Source organism: Narcine bancroftii, chromosome 2 (genome assembly GCF_036971445.1).
Source record: "Narcine bancroftii isolate sNarBan1 chromosome 2, sNarBan1.hap1, whole genome shotgun sequence".
NCBI classification, from domain to species: domain Eukaryota; kingdom Metazoa; phylum Chordata; class Chondrichthyes; order Torpediniformes; family Narcinidae; genus Narcine; species Narcine bancroftii.
In genome coordinates, this window is record NC_091470.1 from 137,441,367 (window position 1) to 137,465,472 (window position 24,106).

Genomic DNA, 24,106 nt, shown 5'->3' on the forward strand with positions numbered 1-24,106 from the left:
TTGTACCTGACAGTCTGTACCCTGCGGTGCAAACTTGCCAGGGAGGGGACCAGTGTGGTAAATACTAATTGATAGGTTCTCATTTCCTGTCAAGTGTTGGCTGTAACATCGGAAGGAAACAAAGTAGAGATAGACAATGCAACAACAATGTCTTTATATGCTGGAGGATTCCTCAGCTGTACTCTACCAGAGCAGACAGCTCTCCAACCTCTTGATGCATTGATCTGCCCATCATTCAATTAAGCAATAGTCCTCAGAAAATGTGCATCAAAGACCTTGTGCACAATTCATGCAAACTTTTTTTTCAGTCATTTCTGTGGCTTCCTTGTTTTGTCTCTCGTTTCTGGCATCTATCAACTTGCAGTCATTCACTCTCTCTCGCTCTCCTTGTTTTCACTGACCATTATTTCACTCCAATTTTTCTCTCTTTTGTTCGTCCATAAGACTTAGGAGCAGAGGTAGGCCATTCGCTCGTCGAGTCTAATCCACTCTCCCACTCAGCCCCACTCCCCGCCTTAACCAGATAACCATATAACCATTTACGGAGCGGAAACAGGCCACGTTGGCCTTTCGAGTCCGCTCCGGTTCACTGATTTTGTGCGCCCTCTTCAGGCCTTGGTCCCGATGGGTTTGGCCCTCGAATTCCAACTTCTCCCCATAATCTTTGATACTCTGACTATTCAGATACCTATCAATCATAAATGCCTAATGTGGTGCTACCACATAACCACTTACAGCACAGAACAGGCCAGTTCGGCCCTACTAGTCCATGCCGTAGCAAATCCCCACCCTCCTAGTCCCACTGACCAGCACCCGGTCCATACCCCTCCAGTCCCCTCCTGTCCATGTAACGATCCAGTCTTTCCTTAAATGTAACCAATGATCCCGCCTCGACCACGTCTGCCGGAAGCTCATTCCACATCCCCACCACCCTCTGCGTAAAGAAATTTCCCCTCATGTTCCCCTTATAATTTTCCCCCTTCAATCTTAAACCATGTCCTCTAGTTTGAATCTCCCCCTTTCTTAATTGAAAAAGCCTATCCACATTTACTCTGTCAGTCCCTTTTAAAATCTTAAACACCTCTATCAAGTCACCTCTCAATCTTCTACGCTCCAGAGAAAAAAGCCCTAGTCTGCACAACCTTTCCCTGTAACTCAGACCCTGAAATCCTGTCAACATTCTCGTGAACCTTCTCTGCACTCTCTCTATTTTGTTTATATCTTTCCTATAATTTGGTGACCAAAACTGTACACAGTACTCCAAATTTGGCCTCACCAATGCCTTGTACAATTTCATCATAACCTCCCTACTCTTGAATTCAATACTTCGATTTATGAAGGCCAACATTTCAAATGCCTTCTTCACCACACCATCTACCTGAGTATCAGCCTTGAGGGCACTATTTACCATAACTTCTAAATCCCTTTGTTGCTCTGCACTCCTCAATTGTCTACCATTCAATGTATATGACCTATTTAAATTTGCCTTTCCAAAATGTAGCACCTCACATTTATCTGTATTAAATTCCATCAGCCATTTCTCAGCCCACACCTCCAGCCTTCCTAAATCACCTTTTAATCTACGATAATCTACCTCACTGTCCACAACACCACCAATCTTTGTGTCATCCGCAAACTTGCTTATCCAATTCTCCACCCCTACATCCCGATCATTAATATATATAACAAATAATAGTGGACCCAGGACCAAACCCTGAGGAACTCCACTAGTCACCGGCCTCCAATTGGACAAAAAATTTTCTACTGCTACTCTCTGACACCTCCCATCCAACCACTGCTGAATCCATTTCACTACCTCCTTATTTATACCTAATGCCTCCACCTTTTTTCCAACCTCCTGTGGGGAACTTTGTCAAAAGCTTTACTAAAGTCCAAATAGACAACATCCACAGCTTTCCCTTCATCAACCTTTTTTGTAACCCCTCGAAGAACTCAATCAGGTTTGTCAAGCATGATCTACCCCTGACAAAACCATGCTGATTACTCCCTATCAATCCCTGTACCTCCAAAAATTTGTAAATAGCATCTCTCAGAACACTTTCCATCAACTTGCCCACCACAGACGTCAGACGTACAGGCCTATAATTCCCAGGTTTGCATTTGGACCCTTTCTTAAACAGAGGAACCACATGCGCCACCCTCCAATCCTTTGGTACCAACCCCGTGGCCAGTGACATCCTAAATATCTCTGTTAATGGCCCCACTAACTGTCCACTAGCCTCCCTGAGTGTCCTAGGGAATATTTTGTCCGGTCCGGGAGATTTATCCACCTTTATCTTTTTTAACACAGCCATCACTACCTCCTAGGTTATCCTTATATGCTTCATGACCTCCCCACTATTTTTCTTTACTTCAACTGGTTCAACATTTTTTTCCCTAGTGAATACCGAGGCAAAGAAATCATTCAAAATTTCCCCCATTTCCTCAGACTTCTCACTCAGCCTACCCTCGCTATCTACAAGGGGTCCAATTTTATCTCTCACTAATCTTTTACTTTTAATGTACTTATAGAAACCCTTTGGATTTATTTTTACTCTGTCAGCCAAAGCCTCTTCATGCCTTTTTTTGGCCTTTCTAATTTCTATGTGTATAGATGTATAGATGTGCTGCGTGGGCTGGCCCGCCCCCTGGACCTGTGACTCCTCCCTCCCAGATAGCTCCATAAAGGCTGTCAAGCCCAAACCCCTCCCTCAGTACCTTCCTTGGAACCTGATCAACTCTGATCAACACTGCCAGGTGTCCATCTCATTTGACAAAGGCATTGCCTCCCCAGCTTATCAAATTGAAATTGACAAGGCACGATAGAGGTCAGTGCTGTGAGCCGCAACCATTTACAACCTGCTTTAAAAGCATGGATAAAAGGGTGGGTTATTTATAGAGGATGCAAAGGGAGGTGGGAATCAAAGTTATGAGGAAGATTACAATTGCAAATGGATATAAATAAGTTATGCAGCCTGACAGTACGATGAGAAATGTGAGTGTTCCCAGTTAGTGAGAAGAAGATTGCTTCACTGAGGAGAGTGTGTGGAATTCTGCAGTGCGGAGGGCCCTTGTATACATGAAGCACATTGTGGCCAAGCAAGTGTTACGAGGCTAAACAAGATACTGTAAAGAGGAATGGAAGTCTTGTTTCAACCGTGACTGGTTTTGGTAAAAACCAGACCTGAGTGCAATGCACAATTTAGGTGACCCTGTTTAAGAGTACCCCACATATGTTGACAGAAGATCAAAGGGAGCCACAGGGTTGACTCACAGAATGAAGGGCTTGTAGGGGGAAAGTGTGATCAGGTTGTGCCTGCGCTGACTCGAGTTCAGAAGATGAGAGGTAATCCTTATGAAGGTAAGGGGTGGTTTCCTCTCTTGAATGGGGAGCATAATTTCCGAATAGAAGTCATCTCTTTAGATTGAAATAAGGAGGGACTTCTTATGCAAAGTTTATGGGTCTCTCGAATTCTCTTCCTCTAGAGGAGCGATGAATGCTCGTTCCTTGAATGTAGAGATGGATTATTTTGCTAGCTTCACTGAGGCCTGTGCAGCCAGGATCTTATCGAGTAGCTGACCAGACGGGAGCAGTCACGTGATGGAGTAGTGGCCGGTAGGAGAACTCCAGCCCTCTCCAGAAAAGTTAAAAAAAAGATAGAGAAAAAGCAAAGGCACAAACTTAAAAACCAAAACAAAGTGAAAGTAAAAGTGTGAAGAAAATGGCAGCGAAGAAAGAAAAACCAAAAACAACGGGAAGAAAAGAAGAAGGAAAGACGTCGGAAGAAGAAGGTGAAGGCCTTACCTGTTCGAAGAGGCCCGCCGCGGAGAGAGAGGCCCGCTCCCACAGGTCAGTGGAGGTCCCGGGCTCGGGACTACAAAAATGGCTCGCAGATCCGAGTAAAAGTGCACAACCGCGCATGAAAAAAAACACACTGACGGAAGGGGGGAACAGCTGCGGAGTCGATCTCCACAGCTGAGAGAGACACCTGCAGCACAGCAGCAGGTGCAGAACACAGACAGTAACGACAACAAGAAAGAAGAGGGTAAAAAGAAAACAAGGAAACAACAGATGGTCAATCCAGAGGAAGAAGAAGAAGAACAGAAAGAAGTGGAAGAAGAAGAGAAAAGCAAGACAATGGATGTACCTTTTTTTAAAGAATATATGGAATCAGTGAAAGAATGGCAATTACAAGAATTTAATGAGATAAAAAGAAGAATTAAGAATGCAGAAGAAAGAATGAATAAAATGGAAGTGGCCATATCAGAATTGGCAAAAAGAGTGGAAAATATGGAAAAACGAGAAACATTTGTAGATATGGAAGTAAAAGACTTAAAAGAGAAATTAGAAGAATCTAATAAAAAAGCTAAAGAGGCACAGGAGCTGTTAACTCAGAAGATAGATATAATAGAAAACTATAATAGAAGAAATAATATAAAGATAGTGGGCCTTAAGGAAGATGAAGAAGGCAAGAATATGAGAGAATTTATAAAAGATTGGATCCCCAGGTTCCTGGGAAGACAAGAATTACAGGAAGAAATGGAAATAGAGAGGGCACATAGAACTTCAGCCCCGAAACCACAACCGCAGCAAAAACCAAGATTCATTTTAGTAAAATTCTTAAGATATACAACAAGAGAAAATATATTGGAGAAAGCAATGAAGAAAGTAAGAGAAGACAAAAAGCCACTGGAATATAAAGGTCAAAAAATTTTTTTCTATCCAGACATAAGTTTGGAACTCCTGAAGAAGAGGAAGGAGTTCAATACAGCGAAAACGATCTTATGGAAAAAAGGATATAAATTTATGTTAAGGTACCCAGCGGTACTTAAAATAATTATTCCAGGGCAACAAAACAGACTATTCTCGGATCCAGAGGGAGCAAGGAAATTTGCAGAACAACTACAAAACAAGCAGAGAGATGAAGACATGTAATAAGAGTAAAAATGACCACGATCTATATGTAATGTGTGTATATGTATGTGTGTAAATTCTAGCATGTGTGCATACATGAATGTATCCGTATTTAGAGGAAAATATATAGAGTATAGACAAGAATTAATAAGGGAAGGTAATGGAATAGAGGGAATAAGGAGGGAATTAAAAGAGTGACCTTTGTTACATATGAAAATTGAAATCTTTTCTGTGGGGGGCTGGGTGGGGAGGAGTTACGGTCACTGCAAAATCATCTGACGTTTGCGAGTGAATTCGCAAATCCAAATGGAGAGGGGAGATGTGGTAGTCCGACAAGGGATAAAGAACAACTCAGGAGGGGGAGGGGAGAATGGGGTTAAAGAAGTTTTAAATAGGAGAATAGGGAAAATGTTTGATGTTTTAGAAATGTTGTCTTATAAAGTGTTCAAAACAGGAAAGCAGAAATGGATAAGAAGGAAAGGTAATGATGGAGAAATGGAAAGGGAAGATAAACAAAGTATAAAATGGCTACGCTGAACTATATGACTTTAAATATTAATGGAATACATAACCAAATTAAAAGGAAGAAACTGCTAAATTTACTGAAAAAATTAAAAATTGATATAGCATTTGTGCAAGAAACACATTTAACTGAATTGGAGCACAAGAAATTAAAGAGAGATTGGGTAGGACACGTAACAGCAGTGTCGTATAATTCAAAAACAAGAGGAGTAGCTATATTAATTAGTAAAAATGTGCCAATTAAAATAGAAGAGGAAATAATAGATCCAGCAGGGAGATATGTAATGATAAAATGTCAGATATATTCGGAGTTTTGGAATCTACTCAATGTATATTCACCTAACGAAGAAGAACAAAAGTTTATGCAAGATATTTTTTTGAAGATAGCAGATACACAAGGGAACATATTAATAGGAGGGGATTTCAACCTGAATTTGGATTCAAATATGGACAAAACTGGGAAAAAAATTAACAGAAAGAACAAAGTAACCAAATTTATAATTAAATCGATGGAAGAAATGCAACTTTTGGATATATGGAGGAAACAACACCCAAAGGAAAAGGAATATTCATATTACTCGGCTAGACATAAAACATACTCAAGAATAGACCTATTTTTGTTATCAGCTCGTATGCAAGATAGAGTAAGAAAAACAGAATATAATCGGACCATTCACCCTTAATATTGACAATAAAGTTAGAGGACATTCCTCCAGGAATGTATGGATGGAGATTAAACTCCATGTTACTCAAAAGGCAGGATTTTAGAGAATTCATTGAAAGACAAATTAAAATGTATTTTGAAATAAACACGGAATCAGTGAAAGATAAGTTTATACTATGGGATGCAATGAAAGCGTTCATTAGAGGGCAAATAATAAGTTATGTAACCAAGATGAAGACGGACTATAATCAGGAAACAGAGCAGTTGGAAAGGGAAATAGTAAATATAGAAAAAGAATTAGCAATGAAGGAAGATACAACTAAAAGAAGAGAATTGGCAGATAAAAAAATAAAATATGAAACACTACAAACATATAAGGTGGAGAAGAATATAATGAAGACAAAACAGAAATATTATGAACTAGGGGAAAAAACGCACAAAATTCTAGCATGGCAGCTTAAGACAGAACAAGCTAAGAAAATGGTATTGGCATCAAGGAAAAAAGACAAACAAATCACATATAATCCAAAGGAGATCAAGGAAAACTTTAAAGAATTCTATGAACAATTATACCAAACTGAAAACGAAGGGAAAGAAGGGAAAATAGATAAATTTCTAACTAAAATTGAACTACCAAAACTACAAATAGAGGAACAAAATAAATTAACAGAACCATTTGGAATAGTAGAAATACAAGAGATAATAAAAAAATTACCAAATAATAAAACACCAGGAGAGGATGGATTCCCAATAGAATTCTATAAAACATTTAAAGATTTATTAATTCCTCCCCTCCTGGAAGTAATCAACCAGATTGATAAAACTCAAAGCTTACCAGATTCATGTAAAACAGCAATAATTACAGTAATACCAAAGCAAGGGAAAGATCCACTCGCACCAGCGTCATATAGACCAATATCTTTACTTAACACAGATTATAAGATAATAGCTAAACTATTAGCAAATAGATTAGCAGAGTATGTACCGAAAATGGTAAATCTAGACCAAACTGGATTTATTAAAAAAAGACGCACAACAGACAATATTTGTAAATTTATTAACTTAATTCATGCAGTAGAAGGGAGTAAAGCACCAACAGTAGCAGTTGCTTTAGACGCAGAGAAGGGCTTTGACAGAGTAGAATGGAATTATTTATTCAAAGTATTGCAAAAATTCAGTTTACCAGAGAAGTATATTAATTGGATTAAAGCATTATATAAGGGACCATTGGCGAAAGTGACAGTAAATGGATATGTATCAAAGCAATTTAACTTAAGCAGGTCAACACAGCAGGGATGCCCACTATCACCTTTATTGTTCGCGTTAGCTATAGAACCACTAGCAGAATTGATAAGAACAGAAAATAATATAAAAGGGATAAAAATAAAAGATAAGGAATATAAAATCAGTTTATTTGAGGATGATATTATAGTATACTTAACAGAACCAGAACTATCAATAAAAGAATTATATAAGAAATTGAAGGAATATGGAGAAGTGTTGGGTTACAAGATTAACGTAAATAAATGTGAAGCAATGCCTATGAATAATGCAGATTTCTCAAAATTTAAGAAGGAATCACCATTCAGATGGCAAATGCAAGCAATAAGATACCTAGGTATACAAATAAATAAAAATCTCGGCCAACTATATAAACTCAATTATTATCCACTAATGAAAAAATTACAGGACGATTTAGAGCATTGGAAAGATTTACCACTAACACTAATAGGAAGGATAAACTGTATTAAAATGAACATTTTTCCAAGGATATTATACCTATTTCAGGCATTGCCAATACACCTGACAGAGAAATTCTTCAAGGAGTTAAAGAAAATAAGAAGGAAATTTTTATGGAAAGGGGGGAAACCGAGGATAGCACTAGATAAATTAACCGAATGGTATAAACAAGGAGGCTTACAACTGCCAAACTTTAAAAATTATTATAGAGCCGCACAATTAAGATACCTATCAGATTTTTATCAAACAAGGGAAAAGCCAGATTGGACTAGATTAGAATTAGATAAAATAGGGGAAAAGATACCTGAACACATAAATGGGATGAAAAATTGGTACAACATAGAAGTTCTCCAGTATTACATCATCTACTCATTATTTGGAAGAAGATTCATGTAGAAAGAAATAAAACAAATTATCAATTACCAAAACTAATATTGACGCAAAATAAGTTACTCCCTTTTACAATAGATAACCTTTCCTTTAGAGAATGGGAGAAAAAAGGGATCAAAAGAATAGAAAATTGTTTTTCAGGAAATAGATTATTATCCTTTGAATAAATGAAAGATAAATACAATATAACTCAAGATACAGTGCTGGCATATTACCAATTGAGATCCTACTTGAAGGACAAATTAGGAAGCAGTCTGAAGTTACCAGATGGAAGTAACTTTGAATATGTGATTACAGATACAATGATAATCAAAAGATTTATAACAAATATGTATATTAAACTGCAAGAAAAGGAGAATGAGGAAACAAATGGTAAAACTAAACAAAAATGGGAACAAGATTTAAATATAAAGATAAAAAAGGAAACATGGGAGAAGTTATGTTCTGGAACGATGAGAAATACAATAAATACGAGGTTACGTATGATACAATATAACTGGATACACAGGCTATACATTACACCTCAAAAGTTAAATAAATGGGACCCAACAGTATCTGATAGATGTTTTCGATGTAAAAAAGAAATGGGAACAACAATTCATGCAATCTGGACATGTGAGAAAGTAGAAACATTTTGGGAAGATCTAAACCAAATATTAAATAAAATTACAGAAAACAATATACCAAAGAATCCAGAGATCTTCCTCCTAAGTAACATAAAAAACAAAGAATTTGGAATTGATTTGGATGATGCACAAAAAAGATTTGTTAAGATAGCTCTAGCCGTAGCAAAAAAATGTATTATGTCAACCTGGAAATTGGAAGATAATTTGAGAATACAACAATAATATATAGAAATGAATAAATGTATTCCATTAGAAAAAATAACATATAGTTTAAGAAATAATATTGAAATATTTGAACAAATATGGGAGCCATACATGAAACACAATAGCGAAAACCTACCGGGGACATTCACTACCTAAATTAACGAAAGGAGAAGGAAATGAAAAGAATTGACTCAGTGGAATTTCTTGTTTATTGTTATTGAATGACAACATTGTTTGACTGGTTTAATGTATCCTAGATTTTGTACTTTAAATGGACGGGAGGGGGGAGGTAGGGAGGGTGGGATGGGAGGAGGGAGGGGGGAGGAGAAAATGGCACTGTATATATTTGAAAAGGAAAATGTATGTATCATGGTTAATGTGGTTTATGGTGTGAAAAATAAAAAATTTTTAAAAAAAAAGAGTATTGAGCAGACTCAAGGGGCCACATCGCTGATTTCTGCTCCCATTCCTTGTGTTCACCCGTCCACAGGTTGGAAGGAATTCAGACAAGCAGGACTTGTGAAAACCTATTTGGTGGTTTCAAGGGTCTCTTGTGATCTTGCACTACCTCACATTCTGACTTGTCTGCCTCTGTCCCTGCTTGATGGAAATCTACAGCACAGAAAACAGACCATTCAGCCCTTCTAATCTGTGCCAAAACATCATTCCTCTGGTCCCACTGTCCTGCTCCCATACCATCACCCTCCAGACCTCTCGCATCCATGTATCTATCCAATTTATTCTTAAAACTTGAGTGAACCCACATTTACCACATCAGATAGCAGCTCATTCCAAATGCCCACCACTCTCTGAGTGAAGACGCTCCCCCTAAACCTTTCCTCTTTCACCCTAAAGCCATGTCCTCTCGTACTTATCTCTCCTAATCTAAGTGGAAAGAGCCAACTCACTTTACTCTGTACCTCTCATAATCTTGTAAACCTCTATCAAATCTCCCCTCATTCTTCTATGCTCTAAGGAATAATGTCCTAACCTGTTTAACCTTTCAACTCCTGAAGACCCGGCAACACCCTAGTAAATCTTCTCTGCACTCTTTCAATCTTACTGATATCCTTCCTGTAATTTGGCGACCAGAACTGCACACGATACTCCAAATTTCACCTCACCTTAACATCCCAACTCCTAGCCTCAATACTTTGATTTATGAAGGCCAAGATGCCAAAAGGTTTCTTTACAGCCCTGTCTCCCTGATGAAGCACATAGCCTACACATACTCATCATCTGATGTCGAATGGGGCCCGATGAACAAATCAAAGTGGCTTTGTGTCCTGATGGTTATTTTTCTGACTCAATTTCCCTTGTTCTCATCATTCTCAGACGATGTTTCTTGAGGGGCTTGACTAACACTAATGAGCATCATGGAATGTTTCAATGAGCTCTGTAGCTGCAGTCCTGTGGAGAAACTGGTGTCTAATTCATGTGTGCTGTTTATATGAGCACCTACACTAGGGTTGCATGCAATTCTCTCATTTAGGTAATGAGAGCGCAGCTTTTGTTACACCTGTCGGCCGTTTGAAATAATCATTAAAAAATTTAGTTCATAGAAAAACTTCAGCACAATACAGGCCCTTCGCCTCACAAAGTTGTGCCGGAGGTGTTCCTACCTTAGAAATTACTATAGCCCTCCATTTTTCTGAACTCCATGCACCAATCCAAAAGTCTCTTAAAGGATCCTAAAGTATCCACCTCAGCTACTCTCTGTGTTTAAAAAAAAAACTTACAACTTACCCCTGGCGAGATCTCCTCTGTAATCACTCCCCAGCACCTTAGACCCGTGTCCTCTTTTGTACCCTGAACTTGCACCACATTGCTTTTTTATAAATTTGTGCAATTCTACAATATTTATCATAAGAAGCCCATGTACATTTCAATGACAAAGCCACAGCTTGCAGAAAAGTGGGTCCACTGCTGAACACATATTCCTAAAGGATCCTTTTGAGATTCCCCAGCCCGTTGCCTTGGGGAAAATGGATCAGCCATGCCTGTCCTCCCTGGGACTCAGGAAACTGAGAGCTCACCATCCACAGCTTTATCCAATCATGAAAGGCACTGATAGAATAGTAAGGTCGGAATCTTTCACTAAAGTGGAAGCTAGCATGAGGTTAAGATGAAGGGGAGATCTGAGGGTTCAGTTCATCACACAGAGGGTTTGATATTTGAATTGATCTGCAAGAGAAAGTAGAGGAGGCAGATACAGTTCCGACAGGTGAAAGGCATTTGGATAGTACTTGGATCTGAAAGGTGAAGCAGGATCTGGGATGAGAGTAGATAGGCATCACCACTGGCATGAATGAAATGGGCAGAAAGGTCTCTGTTCTCTATGCTTAAATGATTCTATGATAAAAGAGCATAGTCCACTCTTCAATCATAATTACAGTTCCTTGCATTGCATCCTGAGAACATAACAGGACATGACAAGCTATTGTTTCTTTTCTCACATTTGAAGCTTGAGGAATACCTGTCAGATGGGGAGGAAGTGCGTTGAAGCCAATCCCTGGACAGTGAGGATTCTCCCCCCCTCCCACCATATCCCCTTTGTTGGTGCTAACTTCGGGGCAGGAACAAGAGTACATTCCCTGACCCTGCAGCCTTGAGCAGCCGATACACTAGTCTGGTCTGCTTTCCACGAAGCCCACTTACCAAGATTTAGATTGAAAGTTCAGTAGGATCGAGAAATGTTAACGTCAGCTTTGGCCTTCAGACCACTGTCTTGGTCATCTTAACGTATGTAGTAAACCTACGTTATACAGCAAAGATTGTGATGAAACAAATTTTGATATGGTAACTAACAAAAAATAGTGCAATTTTAAAAAAAATCTTTCAAAGTAACAGCACAACATCAGTTTTGAACTGGTAACTTAGTGAACTCACCATCCGCGAACGAGTTAATTGTAATTATGTGGCCTTTCTTTGTTCCAACCTTTAGATTTGGTCTTAAGCGGCGGTCTCCCGGATCTGTGGACCGTCTGAGCTTCAACGAGGGCAGTGGTAGTGGTAAATCCACCCCCATTTGGCAGAAAAGTGAGGAAAGTAACATGGAGAAAACCATCGCAGGTCAGTCGGCTGATCTTACGTTACCACCATATTTCCTTTGATTCGGTTTTATTTTGTATAAAAACTGCAGTACAAACTGTTCAGGCACCTTCCTGCTTTTGCTTATACCTGATGAAAGGACTGGGCCCGAAACATTGCTTTCTGTGGATGCTGCGTGACCTGCTGTGTTTCTCCACAGCCTCGACCCCAGTGTCTGGTTTAACACAAATAATTGTTTTAGTACATTAATTCTGGAATTTGTTGTTACTCAAATAAAACCCGTGCTCCCTTGGTTCCACACACTATGCACCGTAATCATTAATGAAGATATATTTCCTCTTAAATGTCTCAAGTTGAATCACTGTGGCAAAAGCAGTGGAGCAGCACTTTGTGATTCCTTGCCGTCCACTGTCAGGATATGGGCTGCTGTGACTCCCAGATGGTGCAGTTCCAGAATGCATGGAAATTGGAGCCTTTATTTTAAACGTACACTTCCATGCATCACAGACCATGCCTTCCAAGTCCAATTGTACTCATTGGTATGCATGCACTCATTCATATGGCTGCCAACCACAAAAAACGTGGAAAATTCTAAAAGTGCTCATCAATGAACTAGGCAGTGGGAAAGAGATTTTGATTATTGGTGTTGAGGGATGAACGATTTATTTTGCTTGGGTACAGAAAGAGGGAAAAAAACAATTGAAAATAATCAGCTGAAAATCACATCAGGCAAGATCTCGCTGACTTGTGGCCAGTGGTTTGATGGGGGAGCTGCTCGGTTCAGCAGAGCAGGAGAACAAATCTGGTTGGATTCTAGATTTGCCTGCCCTCTGTTACCAGCCCAGAGGACCCATAAACCCAGCAGCAATAGATATTCACCAAGACAAATGGTAACTTAAACAAAAGTTGCTTTTAATTATCTTTAAACATGAAAATAGAATCAAACTTTAACTTATCACTATTGACTTAAATAACCCAACTTAACCCACTTCTAATTCTAAGCGCATGTGTAGGTAATGTGTGTGTAAGTTCAGAAAAGTTCTTTGGTTCAAAGTCCAATCTCACTTCTCATTCCTCCAAGTTCACTGGTTGCAGGCAATTTTTATATTGTGCACAGAATTTAACATTTATAAAGTTCACCAGGCTTTGGTGCTTGAAAGGTAAATGGTTACTGCTCAGGAAGGTTATTGTCAGTTTTCAGAGAGAGATTTGTTGTTCCAGAACATCCACAACTGATTCCTTATTAATCAGCCACTCCAGTGTCTTGCTGACGAAACTTGGCCCCTCAGGAATCTCCAGATGATAACCTCTTTCTTTCAGGTCATCACCAAGTTCCTTTTTGTTTCCCTTATTCCAAGTGAAACATTAGACAACCAGTCCTCTATTCTTGCATGAACCACAAGGGATTTGACCAGGCCGTCTTCCAAATGGGGTTTTCCACAAGCTTGCCAGTTTGTTCTGTTCCAGTCCCAGCTGCCTCTGCTGGCTGTAACACTGAAGAATAATCTCTGTCTCTCTCTCTCTCTCTCTCGAGAGAGAGAGAGAGAGAGAGAGAGAGAGAGAGAGAGAGACTGTTTGACTCTGTCTACTTGGAAAACCACATGATCCTCTTAAACAACTCCAGACAATCTGCGGCTCAACAACATCATTCATCTGTTGCCTTTTGTAAACAATCCATAGTGAAGTCTCTTGAGCAAAGCTCTTGTAAAAGCTGTGAAGCCACTATATCTAGCATTAGCAGAATTCCAGTATTTCAAATGATCTACTTTAAAGTGTTTGTATGTAACCTACTCTAACAAACCTTTTCCAATTTATCACCCAAAAAAAATAAAAAAAAAAAAAAATATATATATATATATATATATGTGTGTGTGTGTGTGTGTGTGTGTGTGTATACACACTCTGTCACACCTCCTCTTCCATCCTTGGACTCCCCAAAAAGTCCACGTGTTTTCGTCAACTCACTAAAGCGAAGGACCAGATATGGTGCAGCTGCCTTCACCCTTATGTCAGCTATTGCTGTGACAACAAATGCAGACCCATTCATTTGATCGGTGTCACTAACCGTCATTAAAATGGTGTTTTGTAGTGGGTCACTACGGTTAGAGCTCAAGGTATGACATGGTTATAGCTTGAGGTTATAGAAAGAAGACACGCGAAGGGAGTGTTGGCGACACTGAGTTTATTGAGATGCAGCTCTGCCTTTTATAGGCAGCCGATCGTGTCACCACTGGGGCATGGCTTGAGCAAAGTTGGCTGCCAATTGGCTGCCTCAGATCCGCAGGGCCAGATTGGACCCCCTGCGATCCGCTGACGGTGATTGGTTGATTCAGCCACTATTACTGTGGCCTATGGGAGCGGGTCTCCCAACCCGCATGCTGCTTGCTCAATCACTGAGTTCGACAGCCATTCCGTGTGTCGGCCCACTCAGTGGGCCGGGGGCCGCTACAGTTTTTCATTAAACTATTAATTTGCGCCTGCTAAATGACTTTAAGGGAGTTATTACTTTTTAGATAGGAATGAATTTTATTTCATACTTCCATCTCTGTTTTGGATCATCAGATTTATTTGGAACAATAGAAATAACTTCTTATAGCACAAACTTCTTTGGGTTCACACACAGACACACGCACACACAAACATGCATACAAACTCACACACACACAAACATGCGTGTGTATACAAACACACACACACACACCATGTACATCAGACAGGTGAGTCTGTCATGCCATTGGGTCAGAGTGTAAATTCATTGATCTGCCCTTTTTATATTTGTTATCTCTTTTTCTGCCTCACGGTACAGTGCAGTAATATAATTTATCTGCAATTGGTGTATGTTACATTTACAAAGAGTTTCTGGCAGAACTCCACAGGTCAGGCAGGATCCATGGGTAGAAATGGTCACTTCTGTGTTTTGGGTCAGGACCCATACTCAAGACTAAGATTAAAAAGGTGAAATTGCCTTTATAAGGGGGAAAAGAAGCTGGGAGAGGGGCCCTGAGGTGATTGATATAGGACAGAAGGTGTGGGAGGTGGAGGGATAGGTGAAGGGAGAAACCATGAAGGGGTGAGGGGTGGAAAGGGGCAAAAGTAGGTACAGAAATAAATAAAAAAGTGATTTAAATAGTGGAAACTGATGGGATGGAGAGTTGCCTGAAGTTTATGCCATTAGGTTTAAGGCTGTCCAGTAGGAATATAATGTGTTGTCCTCAACTTTACATTTGGATGGATGGGGCCGAGGACAAACATGTCACTGTAAGAACGGTTGGGGAAGTTGAAATGGATGCTCAAGTTTAAACCCAAAACAGAGCGCAAGGTGTTGGCAAAATATCACCCAATCTGCATTTGGTCTCATTGGTGTAGAGGAGCCCATATAGCATGTACCAGATTAGGTTGGACGATGTGTATGTAAAGCTCTGCCTCACCTGGAAAGTCTGTTCATGGCCCTGGATGGAGGTGAGGGAGGAGGTGTAAATTCATTGATCTGCCCTTTTTATATTTGTTATCTCTTTTTATGCCTCACGGTACAGTGCAGTAATATAATTTATCTGCAATTGGTGTATGTTACGTTTACAAAGAGTTTCTGGCAGAACTCCACAGGTCAGGCAGGATCCATGAGTAGAAATGGTCACTTCTGTGTTTTGGGTCAGGACCTATTCTCAAGACTAAGATTAAAAAGGTGAAATTGCCTTTATAAGGCGGAAAAGAAGCTGGGAGAAGGGCCCTGAGGTGATTGATATAGGACAGAAGGTGTGGGAGGTGGAGGGATAGGTGAAGGGAGAAACCATGAAGGGTGAGGGGTGGAAAGGGGCAAAAGTAGGTACAGAAATAAATAAAAAAGTGATTAAAATAATGGAAACTGATGGGGTGGAGAATTGCACTTTCTGCGGTTGGAGAAGGAAGAAGCAGACTAAGCTGATTCAGGGAGGCCGATTCCTGTGAAAAGCAGATAGGGGAAGTTATGGGGAGTAGTCAGGTTGTGCTGGAAGTGTCAGAGGATAATGTGTCAAATGTAGACACTGATGGGTGGAAAGTAAGGACCAGAGGGACTCTGTCCTTGCTCTGCCTGGGGAGTGGTGGGGTAAGGTCGGAAGTACAAGAAATGAAGGAGATACAGATGTGGCTTCATCAAAGACGGGGAAGAAAGAGGGCATTTCGGATGCCCTGGAGGGGAAGGGCTCATCCAGGAACAGGTACGACAGAGGTAAAGGAATCGGGAGAGAAGAATGACGTCCTTACTAGGGACAAAGTGGGAAAAGGGGGAGGGGGGGTGGTTGTAATAGATGTCCCTGGAAACTTTGTTGCCTGAGATAAAGACAGAGAGATGTGAGAAGCAGACAGAGGTGTCAGAGACAGTCCAGGAAAATTTGATGGCAGGTGGTGAATTTAACCAAATTGCCAGGTTCTGCAGGGATACAGGAGGTAACACCACAAAAGTTGTAGTGGTGGTAGAGTTGGGGATGGGACCTTGAGGCAATTGGAACAGAGCTTGTCCAACACACCTGACAAAAAGGCAGGTGTAGCTGGGGCCCATGGATACACCCTGAATCTGGAGGAAATGGGAGGGGTCAAAGAAGGAGTGTGAGGACAAGTTCTGCCAAGTGGAGGAGAGTGTTGGTTGATGGGGACTGAACGGCTCTGTGTTCCAGAAAGAAGGAGGACCCCAAGGCCTTCCAGATGGGGAGTGGGCGGAATCGCACATCCATGCTGAAGATAAGGCAGCGGCGGCCAGAGAATCTGAGTCCTTCAGAAGTAGAGAGTGTGTGTGGTGTCCCAGATGAGGATGGAGAGGGATTGGATGGGGTGGAGGGGGGAGGGAAAACAAGACCATGTATATTACGTTTAATACACAAAAGTACTGGAGAGACTCAGCAGGTGATGCCGCATTCTTTACAAGGCAAAGATACATAACCATCAATTCAGGCCAGAGCCCTTCGGCAAGGTATGAGCGAAAGCAAGCAGGCTGAAAGTGTTGGTTATGTTTGTTTGCTGCATAAAGAACACTGCATGACCTGCTGACTTTCTCCAGCTCTTTTGTGTATTAAACTACAATCATAGCTTCTGCAGACTTTCTAGTTCAACTCCAGTGTACATTACATACCTATTTGGCTGCAGCAAGTAAAACTTTCATTGCAACTGTACATTGTGGATATGATAATAAACTCTCATTTGGGTTAGTCAGGGCTGTCCTGCCTCACAGAAGGGTCATCGAAGCACTGCCAGCAGGAGTGGCCACAATGATTTGTGTAAGTGTCAAGGCAGCAAAGGGGGTGGGGAGTGGGCGGTAGGATGTGTGAATGCAGTCACAATTTATGGGCGAACCAAGCACCTTCAAGGTGAGCATCCAAGGCCAGCCCGTCCGCTGGGAAGCTGGACAGATTTGGGAAATTGCATATCCTATGTAATGGGGGAACGGGTTCTAAGGGTTCAAACAGTGACAATCCTGGACACATGTTAGTGCTGAACCGTAAACTTTATTTAACATGGGGGAATATGGAACTGCTCTCTCTCTCTCTCTCTCTCTCTCTCTCTCTCTCTCCCTCATACACACACATATACGCACACTCACACTCTCTCTCACACACACATACACACTCTCACACACACACTCACTCACTCACACACACTCACTCTCTCACACACACATACCTTCACACACACTCAGTCACACACATACTCTCACTCACACACATACTCACTCACGCACACTGACACTCATACACATATACACACACACTCACTCTCAGACACACTCACACATACCCACACACACACACTCAATTACATACACACATTCTCACTCACACACATACTCTCTCACACACACACACACTGACACTCACACACTTACACTCACTCACACACATATTCACTCTTTCACACACACTGTCTCTCTCTCTCACACACACACACACCGTGTACATCAGATACAAGTTATTTACAACACAGCACACTGCATAGCAAAGAAATAGAAATAGAAATCTAGATACAATATATAACGAGAGACACACGAGTCTCTCCTGGGTGTGCGCCACATATAGCCCCTACCCTTTTTTGCCACACACCTTACAATGAGTCCTCTAGCATCACTCACTGCTCACATCCAAGAGTGGAGCTCAGGGATGGTCTCAAGGGGAAAAGAGAGTGAGCTGCAGCCTGTCAGGGGCCAGCACTCGTAATCCCATTTGACCTTCGGTGAGGGGGGTGCAGGCCAGTTGGAAGATGTCTTTACCCATGGATACATCTGACCTTGATTGACATGGGGAATGACTTCACCTGCCTCCTGTTTGGGATGACAAGCAGATCGAAACTCCTTTGTTCTGACCTGTCCAACTTGTTGGATAATCCTCTGTGAAACAGCTTTCTCTGGTCCTCGGTGCAAAACATTCTGACATACAACCAGAGATAACACACATAAAGACAAACAATACATATCCAGGACAAGTACTTTATCTATCCAAATAAATAAATAGATATTGTTTTGTACAAATGAGACTCTCAGATGGTTAGTGTTCCTTTGGTCTTTCTCACTGCCAGTGGGAAGAAGCTGTTCCTCAGCCTGGCTCTGATTCTCCTGTATCTCTTCCCCGATGGGAGCAGCTGAAAGATGCTGTGTGCAGGGTGGAAGCGGTCTTCACTGATGTTGTGAGCCCTCTTCAGACAACATTCTCAGTAGATCATGTCAATGGAGGGGACGGAGACTCCAGTGTTTTTTGTCTGGAACTCTTATGGTCCTGTGGATTGACTTCCGATCCATTTCTCTTCAGCAACTGTGCCACACGGTGATGCAGCCGGCCAGGGTGCTTTTGTTAGAACTCCTATAGAAGGTTGACATAATGGTGGCCGGTAGATCATTACAATGTCTCCATGATTTCTTCTGCCACCTCTTTCAAAACCATCTAGTCCAGGTGATTTATCCACCTTCAGACCTTTCAACCTTCCCACCACCTTGGTAATGCCACACACTCGTCTGTCCTTCCTTCTGGAATTCCATAGTAAAAACAGATGCAAAATACTTATTAATTTCATCTACCTTTCTCGGTCCCATATTACTATCTCCCCAGTGTCATTTTTCAGTGGTCCACTGTCCACCCTCGTCTTTTCAATGCTAAAGTCCACATGGATAACATTCACAACCTTTCCTTCATCAATTTTCCTGAGAACCTCCTCGAAAAAACACCATAAGATTGGTTAGACATGACTTCCTGCACACAAAGCCATGTGGACCATCTCTAATCAATCACTGTCTATCCAAGTTCAAATACATATGGTCTGTAGGATACCTTCCGACCACTCCTGATGTCAGGCTCACTATAATTCCCCAGATTGTTTTTAGAGCCTTTCTTAAACAATGGAACAGCATTAGCTTATTCTCCAAACTTCCAGCCCATCACTCATGTCTAAGGATGTATTAAATACCTCTGCTAGAGCCCCTACAATTTATGCACGAGCCTCCCAAAAGGTCCAAGGGAATACTTTGTCAGACTCTGTGGATTTGTCCATCCTTATTTGCCTTAATTCAGCAAACAGCTCCGTTTTCTTATTCTTTTTTCAATATTTTTATTAACATTGAAATTTCATATCCAGAAATACAAAAAGATACATTACATTACCCCACATTTTAATCAAACTTACATTGCATTGATATTATTATTTTATTATTTAAAAAAGAAAAATCTAAACCCACTAACACAAAAGAAGCTATTTGACCAATAAAAAAAGAAAAGGAAGACAGAATTCGGCTCAGAGTGATAAATTACTTCATTCATCAACATTTCTACCAAAAGTAACTCAAAAAGGGTCCCCACAGTGTTTGAAAATTTAAATTCAAATTGGGAATTGAGCATCTAATCTTCTCTATGTTTAAACATGACACGACGTCACGTAGCCATTGAGCATGATGTGGTGCAGTAACGTCCCTCTATCTGAGTAACACCGCCCATCTAACCATAAGAGAAATAAAAGCTAATACATGCAGCTCAGAAGCTGCTAAAGTTATGTCACTCTCTCCAACAATACCAAAAAAGCAGTTGAGGGATTTGGTTTAAAAATAACTTTAAAAAGTGCAGAGAAAGTTTGAAATACTTCATTGCAATATTTCTCAAGACTCTGACATGTTCAGAACATATGAATTAATGAAGCATCACAATGAGGAGATACATCTGCATAAAAATGAGATAGTTTGGCTTTGGACATGTGAGCCCTATTGGATTACTTTAAAATGTAAGAAAGAATGACAGGCACGTAAAGATGAAGTATTAACCAATTTGAAAATTACATTCCAAGTTTCTTCAGGAATTAAAAGCTGTTGGTCCTGTTCCCAAGCTTTTAAAATTTTATCTGAGGGAGCTTCTCTTATTCCCAACAACGTGCCATAAATGAAATATTGAACCATTATAGAAAGGTCGTAAATTAAAAATTACATAAAATTAAATTTTTATCAGTCCTCTTAGGAAATTATGTAATTGAGATTGTAAAAAAATCTCTAATCTAGATAACAAAAAAAAATGAGTATTGGGTAGACCGTACTTAACTGAAAGTTGTTCAAAGGAAGTGAGACTCCCCTCAACAAATAAATCTTTAAAACATTTAATGCCCAATCTACACTATTCTTTAAAAGTTACATCAATCATGGAAGGTTTAAAGAAATAATTAGATAACATAGGAGTAGAAAGGGAAAATCTCATTCAACCAATATGTTTTCTAATATGTCATTATCCTCAAAGTATGTTTATTTAAAGATATAGGAAGAGAGAATCCGAGAAGAGAGATGAGAGAAAATTTTGTAACAGAATTAGATTCCAGAGAGACCCATATATTGGACAGTCAGCACCTCCTCTTTAATCTGAATAGTTTTCGTAACCTCACTGCTACTTTTCTTTGCTTCTATCGACTCAGTGGCCTTCTCCCAAGTATATATTAATGCAAAAAAAAACAATTTAAGATCTCCCCCATCTCTTCTGTTTCCATACATAGCTGACCACTCAGAACTTCAAGGCGACCAATCTTGTCTTGTGCTATCCTATTAATATATCTGTGGAAGCCCTTGGGATTTTCCTCCACCTTGTCTGCCTGAGCCACCTTTTATCCCTCTTGATTTCCTTCTGTCCAAGAGGGCAGGATGTACAGTATGTAATGCCTAAATTCTCATGCTCTTCCATAATCCTACTTTTACTGCTAAGGAAAGTATTCCTGATCTTCTGTGGGAACCAAAGTCATGTCCTGCCTTAACAAAATCTCCTGGAAGAACTCAGCAGGCTGAGTGGCATCAGTGGAAGAAGAAAAATGGGTCGTTTCGGGCCGGAGCCTTTCATCGAGATCCGAAGCATTGACCATTCTTTCTCTCCCACTGATGCTGCTGAGTTCCTCCAGAAGATTACGCTTGGCTTCAGATTCCAGCATCTCTGGTCTCCTGTCTGTCAAGTCAGGTCACCTTTATTTATTGTTCATCCCATGCTCGCACGGTAAAGACAAGTTAGCGTTTCTTAGGACCACGGAGCATATTTACATAAATAGAAATTAGAATAAAATTTAAACACATTACAATATTAAAATATTAAGACATACAGTAAAAGTCCACGGTACCCTCTCCCCAAATGTTCTGGGAATTCAGGAGCCTGATGGCTTGGGAGAAAAAAGCTGTTGCTCAATCTGGACGTAAGGGCCCGAGTGCTGCGGTTCCTCCTACCAGATGGCAGGGGGGAGAACAGTTTACATGAGGGGGGGGGGGTGTCTGGAGTCCTGCACAATGTTTATTGCCTTTTATCTCCATCGAGTGGTGTAGACGTCCTTCATGGTAGGAAGAGAGCCCCCAATGATCTTTTCCGCTGTCCTCACTATCCTCTGCAGGCTCTTGCGGTCCGAGGAGGTACAGCGTCTGAACTAGGCGGTGATGCAGTAGCACAGGATGCTCTTGATGTAGTGAGGATGGAGAGTGGGAGATGGACTTTCCTCAGCCTTCGCAGGGAGTAGAAGCGCTGCTGGGCTTTCTTGGCTATGGAACTGGTGTTAAGGGACCAGGTGAGGTTCTCCACCAGTTCCAGACCAAGGAACTTGATCAATGATGAAGCTGTCAATGGTCAGCAGAGTGTGGTCATACCCTACCAGTCAGAGAATTTTATCTTTATCCTTGTTCTTTTTCATCAACCACTTCTCAGGCAGTTAACATCTCGTGTCACAAGTTTCATATTTTCAGATGATCTCTTGTGGAAGAGATTATCTCTTCAAAATAATCTCGTGCATGAAACCTTGTCAGATGTCTGTTGACTGCTCATGTTGAAAGCTCTTGCGTACAAGAAAGGAACTTCAGTTACTCCACTGTGATCCACTCCTGACAAATCGATGATGCCTCTTCCTATCACACACAATTATTCTGCAGAAATCTTTCCCAGACCATCAATATTTGGATTATTCCATTCCTGTCCCCTCAGGGGGCTGTGTGACAGGTCATTCTTGTCACTTACGCAGCTGTATGTGAATGTGGGCTTCATTCTGTACTTGCCACTGCTGGGGCAGTGTCAGACTGTAAGGTTCATTCTGTACTACTCCCCTCCAGGGCAGTGTGAGAGGGCAGGACTCTGGACTAGTGTGAGAGTGTGATGTGAATTCTGTACCTGATATCCATAGAAAAGTGTGAGTGGGTGGGTTTAATTCTAAACCTGAGAGGAGTATGTCTCTCAAAGGGACCTACCTTGATGGACATACCTTGATGAAGGGCTTAAACCTGAAACATTCGTTACCTATCTTTATCTTAGTCATATAAAGTATGGTCCTGCTGAGTTTCTCCAGCATTGTGCTTTCACTTGAAGTACAACCCAGCAGTTGTCTGTTTGACCTGAATAAGCTTCTCATTTGTTAATGTACTCAGAAAATTGTATTTTTGCTGCCTTCAACTGCATTACCAACACGTGCACACACACACGCGTGCACACACACACACACACACACACACACACACACACACACACACACACACACACACACACACACACACTTAATTATGTTAGAACCTGCAATTACTGAAATTGGGAGGAAACTGCTCATCAGTGGAACATACAGCCTTGCCATTTACTGTCAAGACCCCAATTGAATGCCAATTTTAAATGAAAGAGAAAGAAACAAGGTTAGTTTCCTAGATATAATGGAAAAATGTTGTGTTTACTTTTGCATATCTTCCGTCTTTGAGAATTACAGTTTTGCTCTTTGAGGAAAATCTATAAAATAAAAGCAAGTGGTAGCAATATTAATTATAGGAACTCTTTTTTCTGTAACCGGGACTACTTTCCATATGGAGTGTGTGGATAAATGCTGTGCAGTTATCCAGCTTCAATTCCGATCTCTGCTTGCTCTTTCTGGAGTCTGTGTGTTCTCCCTATGACTGTGTGAATTGCTGCCCAATACTCCACTTCCCCACATCGTGTTCAAAAAACGTTGGGGATCACCCACTGTAAATTCCCTGTTGTGGGAAGAATCTGGAAGAATAAAATTTGGATTGGGTTAAATAGCTGCTGGATGGTGAATGCTGCCTCAATGGATGACGGGTCTGGCTCCGTGCTGTGTTACCCGAGGTTTAGGCCATAATGATGTGAAATTGCAATTCAGCATTGAGTGAACAAGCCAGCATCTTGGACACATTCCAAAGATTTGTACGGTCTTCTATTGCCAAAAAGCCTGTTGCCTTATTTCCATGTTAAATGAGTTATTTGTCACACGCTGTATCCTCGTGTTCCCCTTTTTTCTCTTTGTTCTCTGACCCTCCATCTTTTTCTTCTGCAAAAGCCTCTCATTATCAGGTGCATCAAATTGCAGAGTGTTCAGCGGGGTGGAGGTCAGCTCTGGAGATTCATGTTAATTGTGATGACAGTAATGAATGTGAAGCCCCCCCCGCCACCCCCCTCCACTGCTAGGCATACTTGGCCATCGAAATGGTGCTACAACACCCAGCAATCAATCACACAAATTTATTATTTAGTCTGCTCCACAACAGAGGAC

At 40.8% G+C, this 24,106-nt stretch overlaps 1 protein-coding gene across 2 annotated transcripts in view; it reads left to right on the top strand.

Moving 5' to 3' along the window:
* Positions 1–24,106, top strand: part of sipa1l1 (signal-induced proliferation-associated 1 like 1) — a 177,605-nt gene that overhangs the window by 110,483 nt on the left and 43,016 nt on the right. For both annotated transcript variants that reach the window (XM_069918125.1, XM_069918126.1), the window contains exon 12: positions 12,006–12,133. In XM_069918125.1, coding sequence (XP_069774226.1) covers positions 12,006–12,133 — 128 coding nt within the window. The remainder of the gene's footprint in view (positions 1–12,005; positions 12,134–24,106) is intronic.